At 45.8% G+C, this 17,029-nt stretch overlaps 1 protein-coding gene and 1 pseudogene across 2 annotated transcripts in view; one reads left to right on the forward strand and one right to left on the reverse strand.

The window, feature by feature from the left end:
* Positions 1-212: 212 nt before the first annotated feature.
* Positions 213-17,029, forward strand: part of LOC308483129 (uncharacterized protein) — a 32,386-nt gene continuing 15,569 nt past the window's right edge. The window contains exons 1-3 of the mRNA XM_081016714.1: positions 213-282; positions 1,819-1,914; positions 15,712-16,813. Coding sequence (XP_080872840.1) covers positions 245-282; positions 1,819-1,914; positions 15,712-16,813 — 1,236 coding nt within the window. The 5' untranslated portion in view covers positions 213-244. The remainder of the gene's footprint in view (positions 283-1,818; positions 1,915-15,711; positions 16,814-17,029) is intronic.
* Positions 12,407-12,723, reverse strand: LOC308483012 (small nuclear ribonucleoprotein F pseudogene; annotated as a pseudogene). Its single transcript has one exon. The product of its transcript is annotated as a small nuclear ribonucleoprotein F pseudogene (transcript).

Below are 17,029 nucleotides of genomic sequence, written 5' to 3' on the forward strand. Positions count from 1 at the left end.
TTGGCAAGCGTGTGAGAGAGGGAGCGAGGGAGGAAGAGGCTGAGACACAGCAGCATCGCTGCAAGCTGAGTTGGATCCAGGGTGAGCCCTGCTGGAACTCCTCAGGCCCTTGATGTTCAGCCATAGCCAGTTTGGGGTCAACCACATCCTCCCCTCCTCTTAGGCTGTGAGGACTTGTTGCTGCAGCTCAGGAAATGTGTCATCCGGCCCTAAGGCATGCCTCTGATGTTCCACAAATGAAAATATGGGCAGGCTTTGCAGCACCGCTATTCTCATCCCAAGGTTTCCTTCCAAAGTTCCACCCTCTTCTCTATTATTTGTTTATTTTATTTAACAAAATTGATAGCTTGATCAACAGAAACAAGTGCACCCGGAAGCGACTTGCATAAAACAGCATATATATTTTAGAAGAGCATGCTGATGAAATCCGCAAACTCAAAAAAATCTCCTCCATCCCGCCCCATAAACAAACAAAGTCACTGGCAATTCAACATACTACTACTACTACATATAATAATAATAAATAATAATAATAATAATAATAATAACAACAACAACAACCCGCCCACCTGGCTGGGTTTCCTGAGCCACTTTGGGCGGCTCCCAACAAAGGACTAAAAACAGAATAAAACTTAGAACATTAAAAAACTCCCTAAACAGGGCTGCCTTCAGATGTCTTTGTTAGTCAGATAGTTGTTTATTTCATTGACATCTGATGGGAGGGCATTCCACAGGGTGGGTGCCACTACCAAGAAGGCCCTCTGCCTAGTTCCCTGTAACCTCACTTCTCGCAGGTAGGAAACTGCCAGAAGGCCCTCGGAGCTGGACCTTAGTATCTGGGCTGAACTATTAAATACAGCTATCAGCATTACAGAGAATATATACCATGCCAGGGAATACACCAACTTCACAATGAAGGCACCTGAGCCAGCAGGCTGAGTCAGGATCAGGTCTTGCCTTTTGTTAGCAGGTACTAGAGAATGGCCTGTCTTCAGGGCATAGTGATTGCAGACCATTGCCAAACACTTTGCTGCGCCATAAATTGCCTAACAGAAATAATTCCCAAGCTATGAGCTTTCTCTGTTCCATGTCTCTCCATCCTTCAACTCAGACACAGTCTGCCCTGGCCTGTTGGGGGTTAAAGAAAGAAGTAAAGAATCACAGAACTCTCTGTAATACGTAGTTTAAACCTCAGAGGAGACACACCCGTTCCAATGAGTCATGCAGCAATATGGGGGGCAGGTGTCCCCTACAAGCAGGTGGGGTTCATTGTTCAACCCCCTGGGCAATGAAAACTGTTACAGGTGTAAGACCGAAGTGTGCCTTCAGTTTTAATTTGCAGGGAGGGAGCCAACTGCAGCTTGCAGAAATCTGGAAAAACAGTCATATAAATAACCATAGCTGTACAGTTGAGCTAAAGGAGGTTGGCATTTATGCTGCTGTCTGGGCTGTCGCCTCCCTGAGACTTGTTGGAATATAGCGCGCTAACCATGCAATCTTATGCGTGTCTTCTCAGAAGGAAGACCCATTGATTTCTCCAGAGTTTGCTTCCAGGTAAGTGGGTACAGGACTGCAGCAGCAGGCTGAATACCTAAGTAATGCCTACCTGGGGATCAGGCCCGCTTGAACACAGGGACACTGTCTGAGGAAGCGGTGCTTGCAAGAGGTTTGCATTTGGGGTTGTCAGCAGCGAAGGGGGAGGACTGGTTTATTTTCATGTTTTTGTTTCCCTGCTTTCTGCCTTCTCAGCACTAAAGCCCTCTAATTATGGTTTGTGCCAGTAATGGCAGCATAGAGACTTTGGTTTTCTCACTGCAGCAGCAAAAACAACTTTTGTGGAGTCCAGACCAGGTATTCAGGAAGTGGTGGTCATTGTGGTGGTGGGGTACCCTATGGCCTCACTCGGCAAATAAGGTATTTATTTATTTATATACTGCCATACCCTCCAACATTTCTCCCATTCCACGACAATAATTTTAATATTTATACCTCACACATCTTACTGGGTTGCCCCAGCCACTCTGGGCAGCTTCCAGTACATATAAAAACATAATAAAACATGAAATATTTTTTTTTAAAAAAATATTCCCTATACAGAATTGCCTTCAGACAGTTCGGGGGTTGGATAACTCCATACCCTCCAACATTTCTCCAATGAAAGTAGAGATGTGCTAAGGAAAAGCAGGATATTCCAGGGTCAAATCAGAAACCAGGACGGCTTCTCTAAATCAGGGATGTCCCTGGAAAATAGGGACAATTGGAGGGTCTGTACTGCTTGATCATAAAAAACAACTCAAAGCTGTTTGCAAAAAGAATACGTAGTTGTCATCCCTCCTGGAAAAGAATTATAGGATGGCCTTCAGGTAAGGACCTGGCAATGCTTCTCCTCCCATGAAGGCCCACCTGAAGTTGGAAAATGTTTGAAAGCCGCCAAATTTATTATGGCATCAGGTTTGGCAGACGTGGCCAAACAGGCAGAGGAAACGCGGGCTTGCCAGGGAAAACGTTATTGCGAAGCGAGGCCAGAAAGAGAGGATGCAAAAGTCACATCCCTACACGGCACACAAATGAAAAGGTGGTCCAGCGAGAAGAGTTAAAGGTCTGCTCTCTTACTCCGCTGGGCCATCTGGTCTCGCTGCGTAATAACCTTCTTCTGTGTGTGCATCAACCGAGAGTCACACTTGATACATCTGGTGAAGTGGGCAATGGTCCACATAAAGTTTTTGGCTGAAATGCTTTCGTTAATCTCTTAATGTGCTAGGGGACTCCTTTGTATTTGTTATTTTGCTTAACAGACTCACCCAGATTAATCCCTGGAATCTGGGCAAATGCTTGCTTTCTCCAACCACTGCTTCAATTTCCCCCTGAAGCCTGCAATGCAAGCCCAGTCTGCACCTGTCTGCGATGCCTTTAAAACAGGTATGTCAGCAGCAGCTCACCTATGGCGAGTGAGATGTGCCTCTGGGCGACCCCTCTGGGAAGCTTTTCGATGCTCAAAGACGGCTCTTTGTCCTTTTAGGCTTTTCAACAAGTAAATAAATAAACGTCTAAAAATTTATTTTAAACGAGACAGGAAGTAAGGAAAGTATTACACTGGGACGGTGCTGTGCAATACAGAATATAAGACATGGAGGGGCTAAGAAGCAATTAGCAGGCATCCCAATATGAATTAATCAATGGAATGCTTTCAGTGATGTCATCATGTATTATAATTATGGCCGACTGACCTAATAATTGTTATGGGGTAGCAGCTTTTTCAGACTTGCAGAGAACGTCAAAATGCCTTTTAAAAAAATAATCATTACATTTATATCCCCGCCCCCCTTTTCTCAACAAGGCAAATTTGGTTTTCCCTCCTTTCCATTCTATCTTCCCAACCTTGTGAGGCAGGCTAGGCTGAGAGACAGTGACCGTCTGAAAGCCACCCAGCGCGCTTTGGGGCTGAGTGGGGATTTGAACCCTGATCTCTCAGATCTTAGCCCAGCACTCTAACCACTACTCCACACTGTCTTTGAAGGGTAGCTCTCTTGTCCTTTCCCACCCTCAGCTATTGCTCTCCTCTGCTCATCTCCCAGCTCCCCCCCTTTCCATTCCTTGAGGTCCCACAACATCCCCGATAAACTGGGTTAGAACAATATTAGTTTGGGATGACTCTCTGTTACCCATCTGCCACCCTCTGATTCCCTAGTGAAAATCCATCTGTCTGGGCTTGGGGATGAGAACTCAGTAAGTAGCTGGTGGCTTCACTGTTTATCCTAGAGTGCAGGGCTGATTCTGAACGTCCGGGAACTTCCTTGGGCACAGCAAATTGCGGGAGGTTATATATGTCTGGGCTTTATTTTCTTAATGATGGATTTTTCCCCACTTAAACAAAACAAAACAAAACAAAAAAACCCAGCAACCCCACAACTGATCGTAATGCTTGAGCCATTCTGGCCACGGAGCCTCAAATGGGTGTTGCTTGCCACTTTGCCCATGGGAAGCCTGGCTTTGTCACAGCTGTGGCTTGTGGTCAGAAATGCTCTGAGCTTCTGGCTGCTCTGTTTGCCTTGTTTGTGAGTGGGCCTGTGTCCTGGCAACCAGCCCCAGCTCTAACTGCCAGGCGTTGCTGTCTTCCTGGGGCCGGGGATAAGAGCCCAAGAATCATGCATGGCATTTTCGGGAAGTTGATGCTGAAATTACCATTTTGGAAGGTTTTCTCCCCTTTCATTTTATTTTAATGTATAAATTTGGAGGAGGAGAGGACATGTACACCTGTTTCTAGAAAAAGAAATCTTGTGATTTTCCCCCCAAGGGAGCAATCTTGATAATAATAAATAATAATAATAATAATAATACTTATACCCCACCCATCTGGCTGGGCCTCTCCAGCCACTCTGGGCAGCTCCCAACAGAATATTAAAAGCACAATAAAACATCAAACATTAAAAACTTTCCTAAACAGGGCTGCCTTCAGGTGTCTTCTAAAAGTCAGATACAGTGGTACCTTGGGTTACAGACGCTTCAGGTTACAGACTCTGCTAACTCGGAAGTAGTACCTTGGGTTAAGAACTTTGCTTCAGGATGAGAACAGAAATCGTGCGCCAGCGGCGCGGCAGCAGCAGGAGGCCCCATTAGCCAAAGTGGTACCTCAGGTTAAGAACAGTTTCAGGTTAAGAATGGACCTCTGGAACAAATTAAGTTCTTAACCCGAGGTACCACTGTAGTTGTTTATTTCCTTGACATCTGATGGGAGGGCGTTCCACAAGATAATAATAATAATAATAATAATAATAATTTATTATTTATACCCCGCCCATCTGGCTGGGTTTCCCCAGCCACTCTGGGCGGCTTCCAAAAGAATATTAAAATACTATGATACATCAAACATTAAAAGCTTCCCTAAACAGGGCTGCCTTCAGATGGGTGCCACTACCAAGAAGGCCTTCTGCCTGGTTGCCTGTAACCTCACTTCTCGCACTGAGGGTACTGCCAGAAGGCCCTCATAGCTGGACCTCAGTGTCTGGGCTGAATGATGGGGGTGGAGACGCTTCTTCAGGTATACTGGGCCGAGGCCGTTTAGGGCTTCAAAGGTCAGCACCAACACTTTGACTTCTGCTCGGAAACGTACTGGGAACCAGTGAAGATCTTTTAGGACCAGTGTTATATGGTCTTGGCGGCCACCCCCAGTCACCAGTCTGGCTGCCTCATTCTGGATTAGTTGCAGTTTCTGGGTCACCTTCAAAGGTAGCCCCCTGTAGAGCGCATTGCAGTAGTAGTCCAAGCAGGAGATAACTAGAGCATGCACCAATCTTACAGCAAGATCCACTAGGATGAGTGGGGTGAGGATCCCATGGATCTCCAGCAGAGCTGGGATCTTCCTGTGCAGCTGGGCTATGCTAGCATTAGTGCCCCACCCTCAGCTTGACTGGAGATGCACCAACATATATTCCCCATCTAAGCCATGAAAAGGGGGTGTTGCAGGGTCATGGCATTTTGGGACCAGAGAGGAGGGACTTAGGCTGGATCCTGAACCTGTTTAGCTCAGTCACATGACTTGCTAAGCCAATGAAAAGGTGGTGTAACTCTAACACTATTTTGAAGGCTTGTTTTCCCTCTGCCAGGCTTAGGGGGACTCACCCAGGAGTTTAAATCTGATGTACTTTATGCCTGCTTAACTTACACCAGCTTCTTGTCTATAGGATTGCCTGCTTCATTACAAAAGTATCTATTGCAATTGCCCAGGTGTCTCCACTACAGGTGTTATGCCCATCATTTGGCCACTAGCATAAGCAATTTTGTTTCAGCCGGGAACATACTAGGGATAGGGAAGGAATTCAGTTTGGCTTGAATTTTAATGCCCTGCAAAATTCAAACTTTTGTGATGCAGATCTCTAACCAAGAGAATGTGTATAAGAATGAGCAGGTCAGAGTCAATTGTGCATGGAAATGTATTTATCAATAGAGGAAACATCCATGAAAGCATTATATTATTGCATTCCATTTGTGAATCACTTCCTATGAAACATCCCAAAGTGATTTAGCTGTAAAAATGCCAAGAGTAAAACATGTGTAAAACAATCTCGTAATTAAAGCAATTTAAAAAATTTATACATCAAAACCATTTCCATTAGGGGAAATAGTTTGCAAAAAAGGTGAACATTAGGAAAAAGTGCATTAAAAATGTGCATATTAGGAGGGATGCCCTGTTTAGGGAAGCTTTTAATGTTTGACAGACTATTGTATTTTAATATTTTGTTGGAAGCCACCCAGAGTGGCTGGGGAAACCCAGCCAGATGGGTGGGGTATAAATAAATTATTATTATTATTATTATTACTACTACTCATCTGCACTATACATTTAAAGCAGTATCATTCCTCTTTAAACAGTCATGGCTGCATTTAAATATGAAGCTTTGTATTGATATGTTGGTTTTTTTAATGGCAGGTTAATGCAAAAACAGGGTGGAAACTGACACATGCAAAACTGACATGGAAGCGTAATAAGACTGATTATTATTCAACCACCTGTTTGCGTTTGGCCGCAAGTAAAATCCCAAAACCCATATTAGAGCAATGCTTCTATTAGGCCAGCCAAAATACAGTCAAAAAGATAGAACTCCAGGAGAGTTCTGCGTCAGGGGCGAAGGAAAAGATCCAGTTGGCAGGGTAGATTCTGAGCAGCCCCACCCTCGTGGGCCACCATGACGTCAGGAGGACCGGCTTCAAAGGAAAGAGTTGGGAGAATATTCCAAGTGTGCTCCCGATTCCTTTCTTTGCAGACCAGCCTGAACTCATACGGAGCTTCAAAGGATGATCCCTGCAGTCCATCACAATGGGAGCTGCAGTCAAGTGCTGTTCAACTGATTGGCACTGATTGCGTTTCCCACTTTCTACAGGGTCTGGCTGCACTCAGGGGGTCTTGATTCCAGCAGGGGTTGTATTTAGCACCAATCTGCTGATATATATCTATATATCTATATACCTACATATCTATATATCTATCTCACTTTAGGCAGGGATTGGTACATTTGAAGGTTCCCTTTAAGATCAGTTGTGGGTAGTGATAGGCAGGCCTATCAATTTCACTTTCTCATCCTTCCAATTTTAACTTCATTTCTCCACATTTTCCCAAATCTGTTGGCGTTTTTAAATATATATTTTTTAAAATAAATATTTGTCAGCATTTTGGAGTGCATTTCCCCTAATGGACACATCTTTGCAAAGCAGCTTCCCCTAATACAATGCATTTCTTTGGCCATTTTCACCAATATTTTAATGCACTCTTTACCCCAGTATCATCTTCTTCTTCTTCTTCTTCTTCTTCTTCTTCTTCTTCTTCTTCTTCTTCTTCCCTGTTTCCTGGCTGGTGAACTGCATTGCAAAATTCGGAGAAGGGCGACTTCTGAAGGATGGTTGGGTTTGGGTTGGCATTTCAGAAAGTGTGAATTAGGTATTAATTAAATGTGAACCGAACTTCACCCCCATTCCTAGGTATGGGGCAGGCGAGTGTCATTTGGGGCAAATGGCCTTGTGGGCCTAATTCAGACCGTGGGTTGGAGGCTCCCCACTGCTAGGCTAGATGGTCAACAATGGAGGGAAAATAGAGAGAAGAAACGAGGCTGATGATAACGCCTGAGCCTGTAACTGGTAAGTGCCTTCAAGGCAGAATGTGGGAATGGATAGTAGGCATTCTGTTAGGTGATGTGTGGGATCAGTTTGTGCCAAGACCTTCTGGGAGGAAGAAGCATGAGTCATCATCTTTAGAAACCAAAGAACTGTCTGTTGCCCTGGTCTACCTCCCTCCTTCGGTGGGATACATACTGAAATATACTTGAAGTCCTGTAGTGATTTCATGCTCTTTATTGCACCTTGTAAAACAGTGATTGAATTGCCCCCCAAACCTCAGGATTTTATATACATTATTTACACAATGAGTCCCTTCTGCTTGGCTGATTCTGCTTCCCTCCTGGAGCCTGATTGGTTTTTTCCTGCAGGCCAATCAGTTGTTGCATTCTAGGATCCTACTTGCCTTTTGTTCTATGATCCAAGCTTAGTATATAACACATACCTTTTATTAAGTTGAAACTAAGCCATGCCAAACTTTGACACAGAGGAAGTCCTAACACACACAAGCAAACTCCTTGAGATCAATCCAGTACATATGAAAATCCATTCAATAACCCTAACACTGCTTTTATTTTTTTTACTTTTGAAATTTACTCTGTTTTTGCAAGCTGAAGTTGAGAACGGAGCTCTCCCAACCAAACAAGTCTGAGTTTTGCTCTGGGACCTCTGCCTGAAAGGTGATAGTTTGGGAAGGGATATTTATGCTAGGTATGGGCTATGACCTCTAGCTCACCTCACCCTCTGGAAGCAATTAACTGGGCTGGATGATTGATATAATACTAGCTCCTGTTCTGGAGTGCCGAGACTTTCCCAATACCGGCGTGGTATGTTTGAGGTGGGCTGTGAGGAACGTCAGTGCTGCGCCGAGCCGTTGTTTAGCTCAGGGGTTAAAGGGTTAAGCCTGCCCCTGCTGCAATCCCAGTGCCAGCTCTCTGCAGGCTGCCAAAGTAATGTGATTGAGCAATGGTTTGCGGGTAATGGACGATCCCTCAAGCCACACGTCCGGACTCTCCATCTCCCTAGGAATGCACACACCCAACCTGTGAGTCTCTCTAGCCTGCAAGGGACCAGCGGCTCTCAGAGAGCTCAGAGACAGAAAGAAGGTCCCCGAAGAGCCCCAGAACCAGAGGTACGGAGGCCAGGAAGACGAGAAAAGCAGAAAGATTTAGGGAGATAAGGGGTCAAAGGTAAGGCTGATATAATTTCCCTTCGGTAACATCGTTGGTGGGGTGGTATGTAGGATTTGAACACCCATTCAGAAAGTTTATAGATTGTTATTGCACCTCCTTTGTTTGTTTGTTTGTTTGTTTGTTTGTTCCTTCCTTCTCATTGCATCATGCAGTGGTGGGTGGTGTGCACTGGAGAATGGTAGGGCCGGAAACAGAAGCCTAACAGTAGGTGGAGCCAGAGCTAATGGCTGGTGGAGCCAATTAATTCTACTTTTCATCTCCATCCTCTTCCATGCTGAGGTGCAAAACACTGGACAACACTGAGGCTAAGGGGGAGGAAGCTGGCCGGCAATGCCACCCCCTAGATTGGGTGTAGATAAGAAGGCAGGGACATGGGGGGCGCTGTGGTCTAAACCACAGAGCCTAGGGCTTGCCGATCAGAAGGTCGGCGGTTCGAATCCCCACGACGGGGTGAGCTCCCGTTGCTCAGTCCCTGCTCCTGCCCACCTAGCAGTTTGAAAGCATGTCAAAGTGCAAGTAGATAAATAGGTACCGCTCTGGTGGGAAGGTAAACAGCGTTTCTGTGTGCTGCTCTGGTTCGCCAGAAGCGGCTTAGTCATGCTGGCCACATGACCCGGAAGCTGTACGCCCGCTCCCTCGGCCAATAAAGCGAGATGAGCGCTGCAACCCCAGAGTCGTCTACGACTGGACCTAACGGTCAGGGGTCCCTTTACCTAAGAAGGCAGGGAAGTGGGATCTGACTTGAGAGCAGTCTGTGGTTTGTGGGGGCACTGCAAGTTGGCAGCACACAGCTCCCTCCCTTATTACCTTCACAACAACCCTGCGAGGGAGGTTTGGCTGAAAGTGCAGGTTGACCAAGTCAGGGTCCCTTAGTGAGATTCATACAATGCTAAACCCAGGTCTTCCTGGCCATAGCCTGAGATTCTAGTGCAGGAGTGGGGAAGCTGTGACCTTTCATGTGTTATTGGACTCCAATCAGTTGCAGCCAGTGTGGTCAGGGATGATGGGGGATGCAGTCCAAAAAGGTCTGGGGGGGGGGCACAGCTTCCCCATCTCTGCTCTAGGGGCTGGCACAGTTGCATTTCATAAGCTCCGTCTGTAATAAGTCGGAAGTCTATTATTGATGCTGTTTGCCTGTAATTTTTCTGAATGCAAAATAAATGTAGGTTTGCTTTGTGGAAGCAGAATGCATTTATTTTTTTTAATCTACTCTAAAAATTAAAAAATCTGTGGGGGGAAATTAAAGTGTAACAAACGCATTTAGTGTTATTGACATGCCTCCCACTTTTGAGTGCCATAATGTGGCACAATTAAATTGTGATTGCCAAACCACTTTGCATGTCCCCCTCATTTTGCCCCGTGAGGCTAGTATTGGCTCCTCGTTCCCAGTTTCTTATTCACCCCAGTGCTGCATGAGAGTCTTGAAGTCCCACAGTCCCTTATTCAAGCTGCTCAGACTTGGAGTGTCGCAAATCTCTATGTGAGCTGCCCTTGAAGATTACTTGGAAACTTCAAGTGGCCCAAAATGCAGTGACTAGTTGCTGTTTCGAAACAGGTGCCTTGGTTTCCAGTTTGCTTCTGGGCCCAATTTAAGGTGCTCACATTCCACTGATCTCAGGAGTTCAAAAGGATGATGGCTCACGATGGGGCATTCTCTGCAGCAGCCCCTCTGAACATTCAGCCCCTTTCCATCCCCCTTTTAACTTTTTTTTTGCCAAGAGTGTAAAGCTGAATGCGTGCGAGTAAAATGTCCGTAAATTGTGAGCTACCTGAATTTAAAAATTGTTCCAATCCATTCCGGACCTGTAGGGTGAAAGGTGATAATCATTTGAAATCATCGTCCTTATTTTGCTCAGGCTACCCATATAGCTCCGGGTCAAATAAGGGACTGAGAAGGAGGATTCAGTTGGTGTTGTAACATGGGTAGGTGGGTGGGTGAGAGGGAGGTAGCAGGGCAACTCAACCCCCCTTAGGTTTCGTGGTGCCTGCCCCCTTTGCAACTCTTCTTAGAAGGCAAACGGGTATGTGGTTTGGCCAAAATTGTACGAAGTCGGCAGTAGGACATTGCAGATTTCATTAAGCCCCCTCCCTCCCTTCTCCCCCTCCACAAAAAAACCCCCAAGAACTTAGGCCCATTCATTCCATGGGGTCTACTCTGATTAGAACTCAGTTGGGGACAACCCAGTAGTGTATCTTTCAACCAGACTTGGCCTGGTTTCAACAGAGGACTGTCATTCATAAAGCAAGATATCCGATCATCCTAACTCTGTCTGCCTCTGCTATAATTCTGTTCGTTTCTGTAGGGAGGGCAAACCACATCTGCTGGCTTCTTTTTCTTGATGGTGCAACCCTGTAGCTATGAGCATTCTTCCAGGGACATAGATGGATAACAGCAGGGGTTGCCAGTACCCTCCAAAGATTCTGGGCTGTGACTCCCATCAGCCCCAACCTGCCCAGCCAATGATCAGGGATGATGGAAGTTGGAGTCTGCGACATCTGCCCTACCCAACCCCAGTATATGGGATAGCTCAGTTGGTATAGCATGAGACTCTTAATCTCTGGGTTATGGGTTCAAGCCCCATGTTGGGCAAAATATTTCTGCATTGCAGGGGTTGGACTAGATGTCCCTCGTGGTCCCTTCCAACTCTGCAGTTCTATGATTCTACAGTGGGCACCATGTTTACAACCCTTACATGATCATCTTCGGATGTTGCCCTGCCCTATTTTCCCTCTCCTCTTTCTCTGACCCACCAGTTCTTCAAACCTTCCAATACCATCTTTTTGTGTTATTATTATTCTATTCCTCTGTTGTTGCTTTTGTCTTTAAGCCACTTTGGACAGGCATTTGCCCAGAAAGGCATCCTAAAAATATTTTAAATAAACATATGAATAAAATAAATTTGGCGAGAACCTTGCAAAATGATCACTTGGACTATGCAATCCATAGAACACCCCAACCACGACAGATGCAGTGCAGTTTTGGACTTGGCCAAAGGAAAGTTTCTAATGCACGGCATCTGGTGTGCTAACAGACCAAAAAAAGAAAGAAAGAAAAAGAAATGTGAAGTCCTGCAAGACATGTGCAAAACAAACCCATTTGCTGCGGCTAAAGATGATATTTTGGGGGCTGTGGCTCTGAACCGAGTGTTCCTCTGCTGTTCTTGTTCTTTTTTTCCAGAGGAAAATCTATGCACATTGAAGTTTTCAGCAAGCCCCGTTGAAACTAGGGGTGGAGGTGAGATTTGACTCAGTTGAACTGTAAAGGTGTACCCACCTAATTAGCACTTTCTGAAACAATAAGCGAACTGAAACACAGCCATCCTTTGAAATGTGTACTTTTCTTTCTTTCTTTCCTTCCTTCTTTCTTTTCTTTTCTTTTCTTAACTGTCAGAAATAGTATGTTTATTTTTCTTCCATAGTGGTAATTTTTCTTCAGTGACAATGTTTATTTTTTGGCCATAAAAAATGTTACTTGACAAAACCTTTGAAAAGCAAACCAACAAAACCGGACAACTAAATTTCTTATCACTGTTAAAAAACAACAACTCCCCCCCCCAAAATAGTTATTCTCTCATTTTTTCTCTCTTCTTCTTCTTCTTCTTCTTCTTCTTCTTCTTCTTCTTCTTCACCCCTTATATAAAGGACATTATTGCACCTTATCAGAACTTCACCAAGGTGTCCAGAAGAATATATTCTTCTGTATTTGCAAGCTGCATGTTTATGTAGCCATCGACGGACGTGAGGTAACCTTTGTATTCCACCCCCCACTTCAGCTTCACCACCAGCCTGTTTAAGGAAGGGCTTTGGATTGAGAGCCAGACTCATAGCAACCAGACCAACCTAAGGGCGGCTGCGGCAACAAAAAAATTACTCGCGGGCAGCACATGTGCCTGCCAAAGCTCTAAAAAGAAAAATCACGGAAGTGACTAAATGTGTACTTTTCTGAATTTTGCAGTGGAGTTCTGCAGCCAAGTAATGTCTGTAAAGATGCCTATGTTGGGGTAAAGTGTACTGCATTATATGGGGGGGGGGGGGATTGCTTTGCAAAAATTCATGCATTAGTCAAAATTGCATACAAATGGTGTGTATTAGGAGAAATTCGCACTAAAATTTTGGCAAATTTTTCTGAGGGTTCGCCTCGAAAACGGAAATTCGTGAACTGATGTGGAAATGTGGAGAACAGAATTTTGGAAACAATAAAAAACCTGAAATTGATCAATTTGCCCAACCTTAGCTGAAATAAATGAATGGGACACAGCTCCTGCACCTTTAAGAGTAGTGCTTACAGAGATACACTTGCTGAAGCTCCCCCATCAACACAAGTATTAAAGGAACAGGAGCCCTGTCCTGTTCTGCCGCTTTGACTGGGGCTGATGGGAGCTGTAAGTCCCACATTACCCCATCCATAGGTTAGAGCAGGGGTCAGCAAACTTTTTCAGCAGGGGGGCGGTCCACTGTCCCTCAGACCTTGGTGGGGGGCCAGACTATATTTTGAGGGGAAAACATGAATGAATTCCTATGCCCCACAAATAACCCAGAGATGCATTTTAAATGAAAGCACTCATTCTACTCATGTAAAAACACCAGGCAGGCCCCACAAATAACCCAGAGATGCATTTTAAATAAAAGGGCACATTCTATTCATGTAAAAACACGCTGATTCCCGGACTGTCCGTGGGCTGGATTTAGATGGCGATTGGGCCCCCGGGCCTTAGTTTGCCTACCCATGGGTTAGAGGAAGAGTTCAGTCAAAGAACATAGCTTTAGGTGAAAGGAGTGTATCCACTTACAAATGAGCCTTGCTTTCAATCTCATTTCAGTCCCAAGGACTTGCAAGGTTAAGACTCTGGAGAAAATAATTGCCAGCACCTTTACAAAATTACAGCTCCCTATGGATCTTTCTCCTGAAAGTGAAACTGGTTCCGGCACGATACCCAGCTTTGTTGGAAAGTGCAAGGCAGATGCTAGGAAGGTGTGCAGCACTCGCAGGTCGCAGAAGTTGGAGAGAAACTTGCTGCTAGTTTAAATCTCTACTTCCACTTAGTGGCTAAACGGTGTATAGCTGCTTGTGGCATTTTTCATCTTCCTTCTCTGGGATCTGCGCCAAATCCTCTAGCTTTTGGATAAATCCCAAACACTGGGAAGAGCAAACAGAAAAAAACAGTTTTGAAAATGTTAAATGTGTTAGGAACCCGTAGCTTTTCCTTGCAGGGCCAAAAACATTTTTTTAGGTGGGCTTTTAAAAAAATGGAAAATGGCATCTGTGGAAAGAGTTTAAAAGCGTCCCCCTCCCCTGATGCAGGATTTCCATTTTGAGTTTGTAGCCTCTGGGGAAGAGCAAGTGTCCAGGGCATAGCTGTCAACTTACAGATTTGAAAATAAGGGACCAGCAGCCAAAATAAGGGATTTTCCGGGCACAGGTATGTTCAACTTCTGAGCCCCTCCGAGCCAAAGGCAGAAAGCCCAGCCAGCAGCCAAACGAAGCCTCATCAATAAGGGACAGCAGCGGGACATGGCGCTGGGATAAGGGACTGTCCCACCAAATAAGGGACGCTTGACAGCTCTGGTCCAGGGTCAGGATTCTTGGGTACCCAACAAGGCTTATACTCGAGGAAGTGGGTTGCTGCCAACTCTTGGAGCCCCTAGGACTTGCTCTGCCTTGCTGTGGAGACATGTTGACTGTGCCCCTCTTAGCATGAAGCTGTGATAGAAGGGGAAACAGCCTCCCCTAGAGATAGGGAAGACCTCTCCTTTTAGGTTACTCAGTCTCTCGTTTTTCTAATCTTAAATTCAGTTCACCATTCTTCTGCAGCAATTTCTGGATTTTTAAAAAGAATCCTCATGAAAATTCAACAGCGTTTTCGTGTGGATTTGTCCTAAACTCACACATTTTGACTAATATGCATGTTTTTGCAAGCAATTTCCCCAACTGTAATACATTTTTGAATGTAATACGAAGCCCGTCATCACTGACAAGTGACCATGGTGATTGTGGCTAAATGAGAGTTGTCATCCAACAATATCTGGAGGGCACGCTGCTGGCTGCTGCTGGTGTATCATATTGAGAACCACAAATTAGGTAAAATTGAACGCCTCTCTTCCTTCTTAGCTTCCACTTGCTTTGCCTAAAAGGAGATGTGAAATAAATGGGCAGTAGTAATGAAATGGGCAGGTCCAGGGAGGGGTGCCACTTACAGCATCTTGCTGCCAACAAATATGTAGAACTGTTCCTCCTCTGAGGCTGCATTTTGTAAAAAAAAGAAAGAAGCAGAAGCAGATAAAAACCCATTGAGGACCAATTGCACATGGCTGTTGTATGTAGTTTCTGTCCTTATTTTCAATCCCTGTTCAGAAATTAGGTAATAAAGCAGAGTGCATATCCTACAGGATTCTGGGCAAATGTGGACATGGTCTAACGCTTGATTGAAAAATTGGCTTCTTGAGGATGCCAGTAGGCTTTTTAAAAGCAACCCCCAAGTTGCCAGTCCTCAGGGCTGCTGAAAAAGTCTAGAAATATGGCGGCAGTCCATAGCAGTGGCTCAGAAAATGGTGTTGTGGGTAAAACAAATATGCCAACACGAGTCATCAATGACTTAACAGGGTGGGGTGAAAGGATTTTCCTTGTGCGAGTCTCTGGAAGTAATTGTCGATCATTATAAACAACCCAGTCAGCAGCTAGCATTTACAAGCCTGAGTAAATCATTTCAGGTCAAGAGTGTGGAATCTGTGCCTTGCATGGTGAGGGGGCTGATGGGCATCCATGTCCAACTGGACCTGGAGGGCCACAGATTCTCCAGCCTTGTTTTAAGCCCTTATGCCCTGGCCATTTTTTTTCTTAACCCAACTCATTCAACAAACAGTATGTGTATAATGTTACTCCATTCCTTTCAAACCATAGTTCCTTTTCCCATAGGTCACCCTTCACCCCAATTTCGCTCAAGTTCTCTTTCTCCAAAATGGCCGACAATGCCACCTCACAAGAAAGCCTTTATGGAGACTATGAGGACTATCCTGACTTTGACGACAACAGCGGCCTCCGCGACTCCATGCATCTGCTCTCCATGGTGCTCTACAGCGTGGCCTTCCTGCTGGGGGTGATAGGGAACGGCCTGGTTATCTTCGTCACTGGCTTCCGCATGAAGAGGACTGTCAACACTGTCTGGTTCCTCAACTTGGCCTTGGCCGACTTTGTCTTCACTTTCTTCCTCCCGCTGAGTGTGGCCTACATGGCCCTCGGCTTCCATTGGCCCTTCGGGAAGGCTCTGTGCAAGCTCAACACCACCGTGGCCTTCCTCAACATGTTTGCCAGCGTCTTCCTACTCACTGTCATCAGCATGGACCGCTGCATCTCTGTGGCTTGTCCCGTCTGGGCCCAGAACTACCGCACGCCCCGGCTGGCTTCTATGGTGGCGTTGGGCATCTGGTTAGCAGCCATGGCTCTCAGCTCCCCATACTTTTTCTTCCGGGACACCGGGAGCTCTTCCGGCGAGGAGAATACCACCCACTGCTACAACAACTTTGCCTTGTCGGATGACCTGGACTCGGAGGAGGTTGCCAAGCTGGGAGAGGATCGTCACCGAGCCATGGTGATGACCCGCTTTGTGGTTGGGTTCCTGGTGCCGTTCACCATCATCTTGTTCTGTTACGGCATCATCACGGCCAGGCTGAAGGGCAGCCGCCTCACACGCTCAGGCAGACCCTTCAAGATCATGGTGGCAGTTGTCTTGGCCTTCTTCATTTGCTGGTTCCCCTATCACGTCTTCTCCTTCCTGGAGATGTCGGTCACCACAGTAACGCCCTGGCTGCAGACCGTTCTGGTGGTGGGGGTACCTTTGGCCTCAGGTCTGGCCTACGTCAACAGCTGCCTGAACCCTTTCCTGTATGTCTTCGTAGGGCACGACTTCAGGGAGAAGCTGAGGACGTCGGTCCTTGCAGCGTTTGAGAATGCTTTCAGCGAGACCTCAGCGCAGGTGTTAACCAAGAGCAAATCCAGTTTGGAGATAGAGTGTCACCTTGTCTAGAGCAGAAGGGGGAAACTGTAGGTCAGGGTTTCACAAACTTGTGTCTCCAGCTGTTGTTGGACTACAGTTCCCATGATCCCTAACCACTGGTCCAGCTAGCTAGGGATGATGGGAGTTGTAGTCCAACAGCAGCTGGAGACACAAGTTTGCGAAACCCTGCTTTAGTCTTTTCTCCGCCCTGATCCTTGAGTCTTCCCTCCCCACCCCACA

This window comes from Podarcis pityusensis, assembly GCF_964106645.2.
Source record: "Podarcis pityusensis genome assembly, chromosome: 8".
NCBI classification, from domain to species: Eukaryota; Metazoa; Chordata; class Lepidosauria; order Squamata; family Lacertidae; genus Podarcis; species Podarcis pityusensis.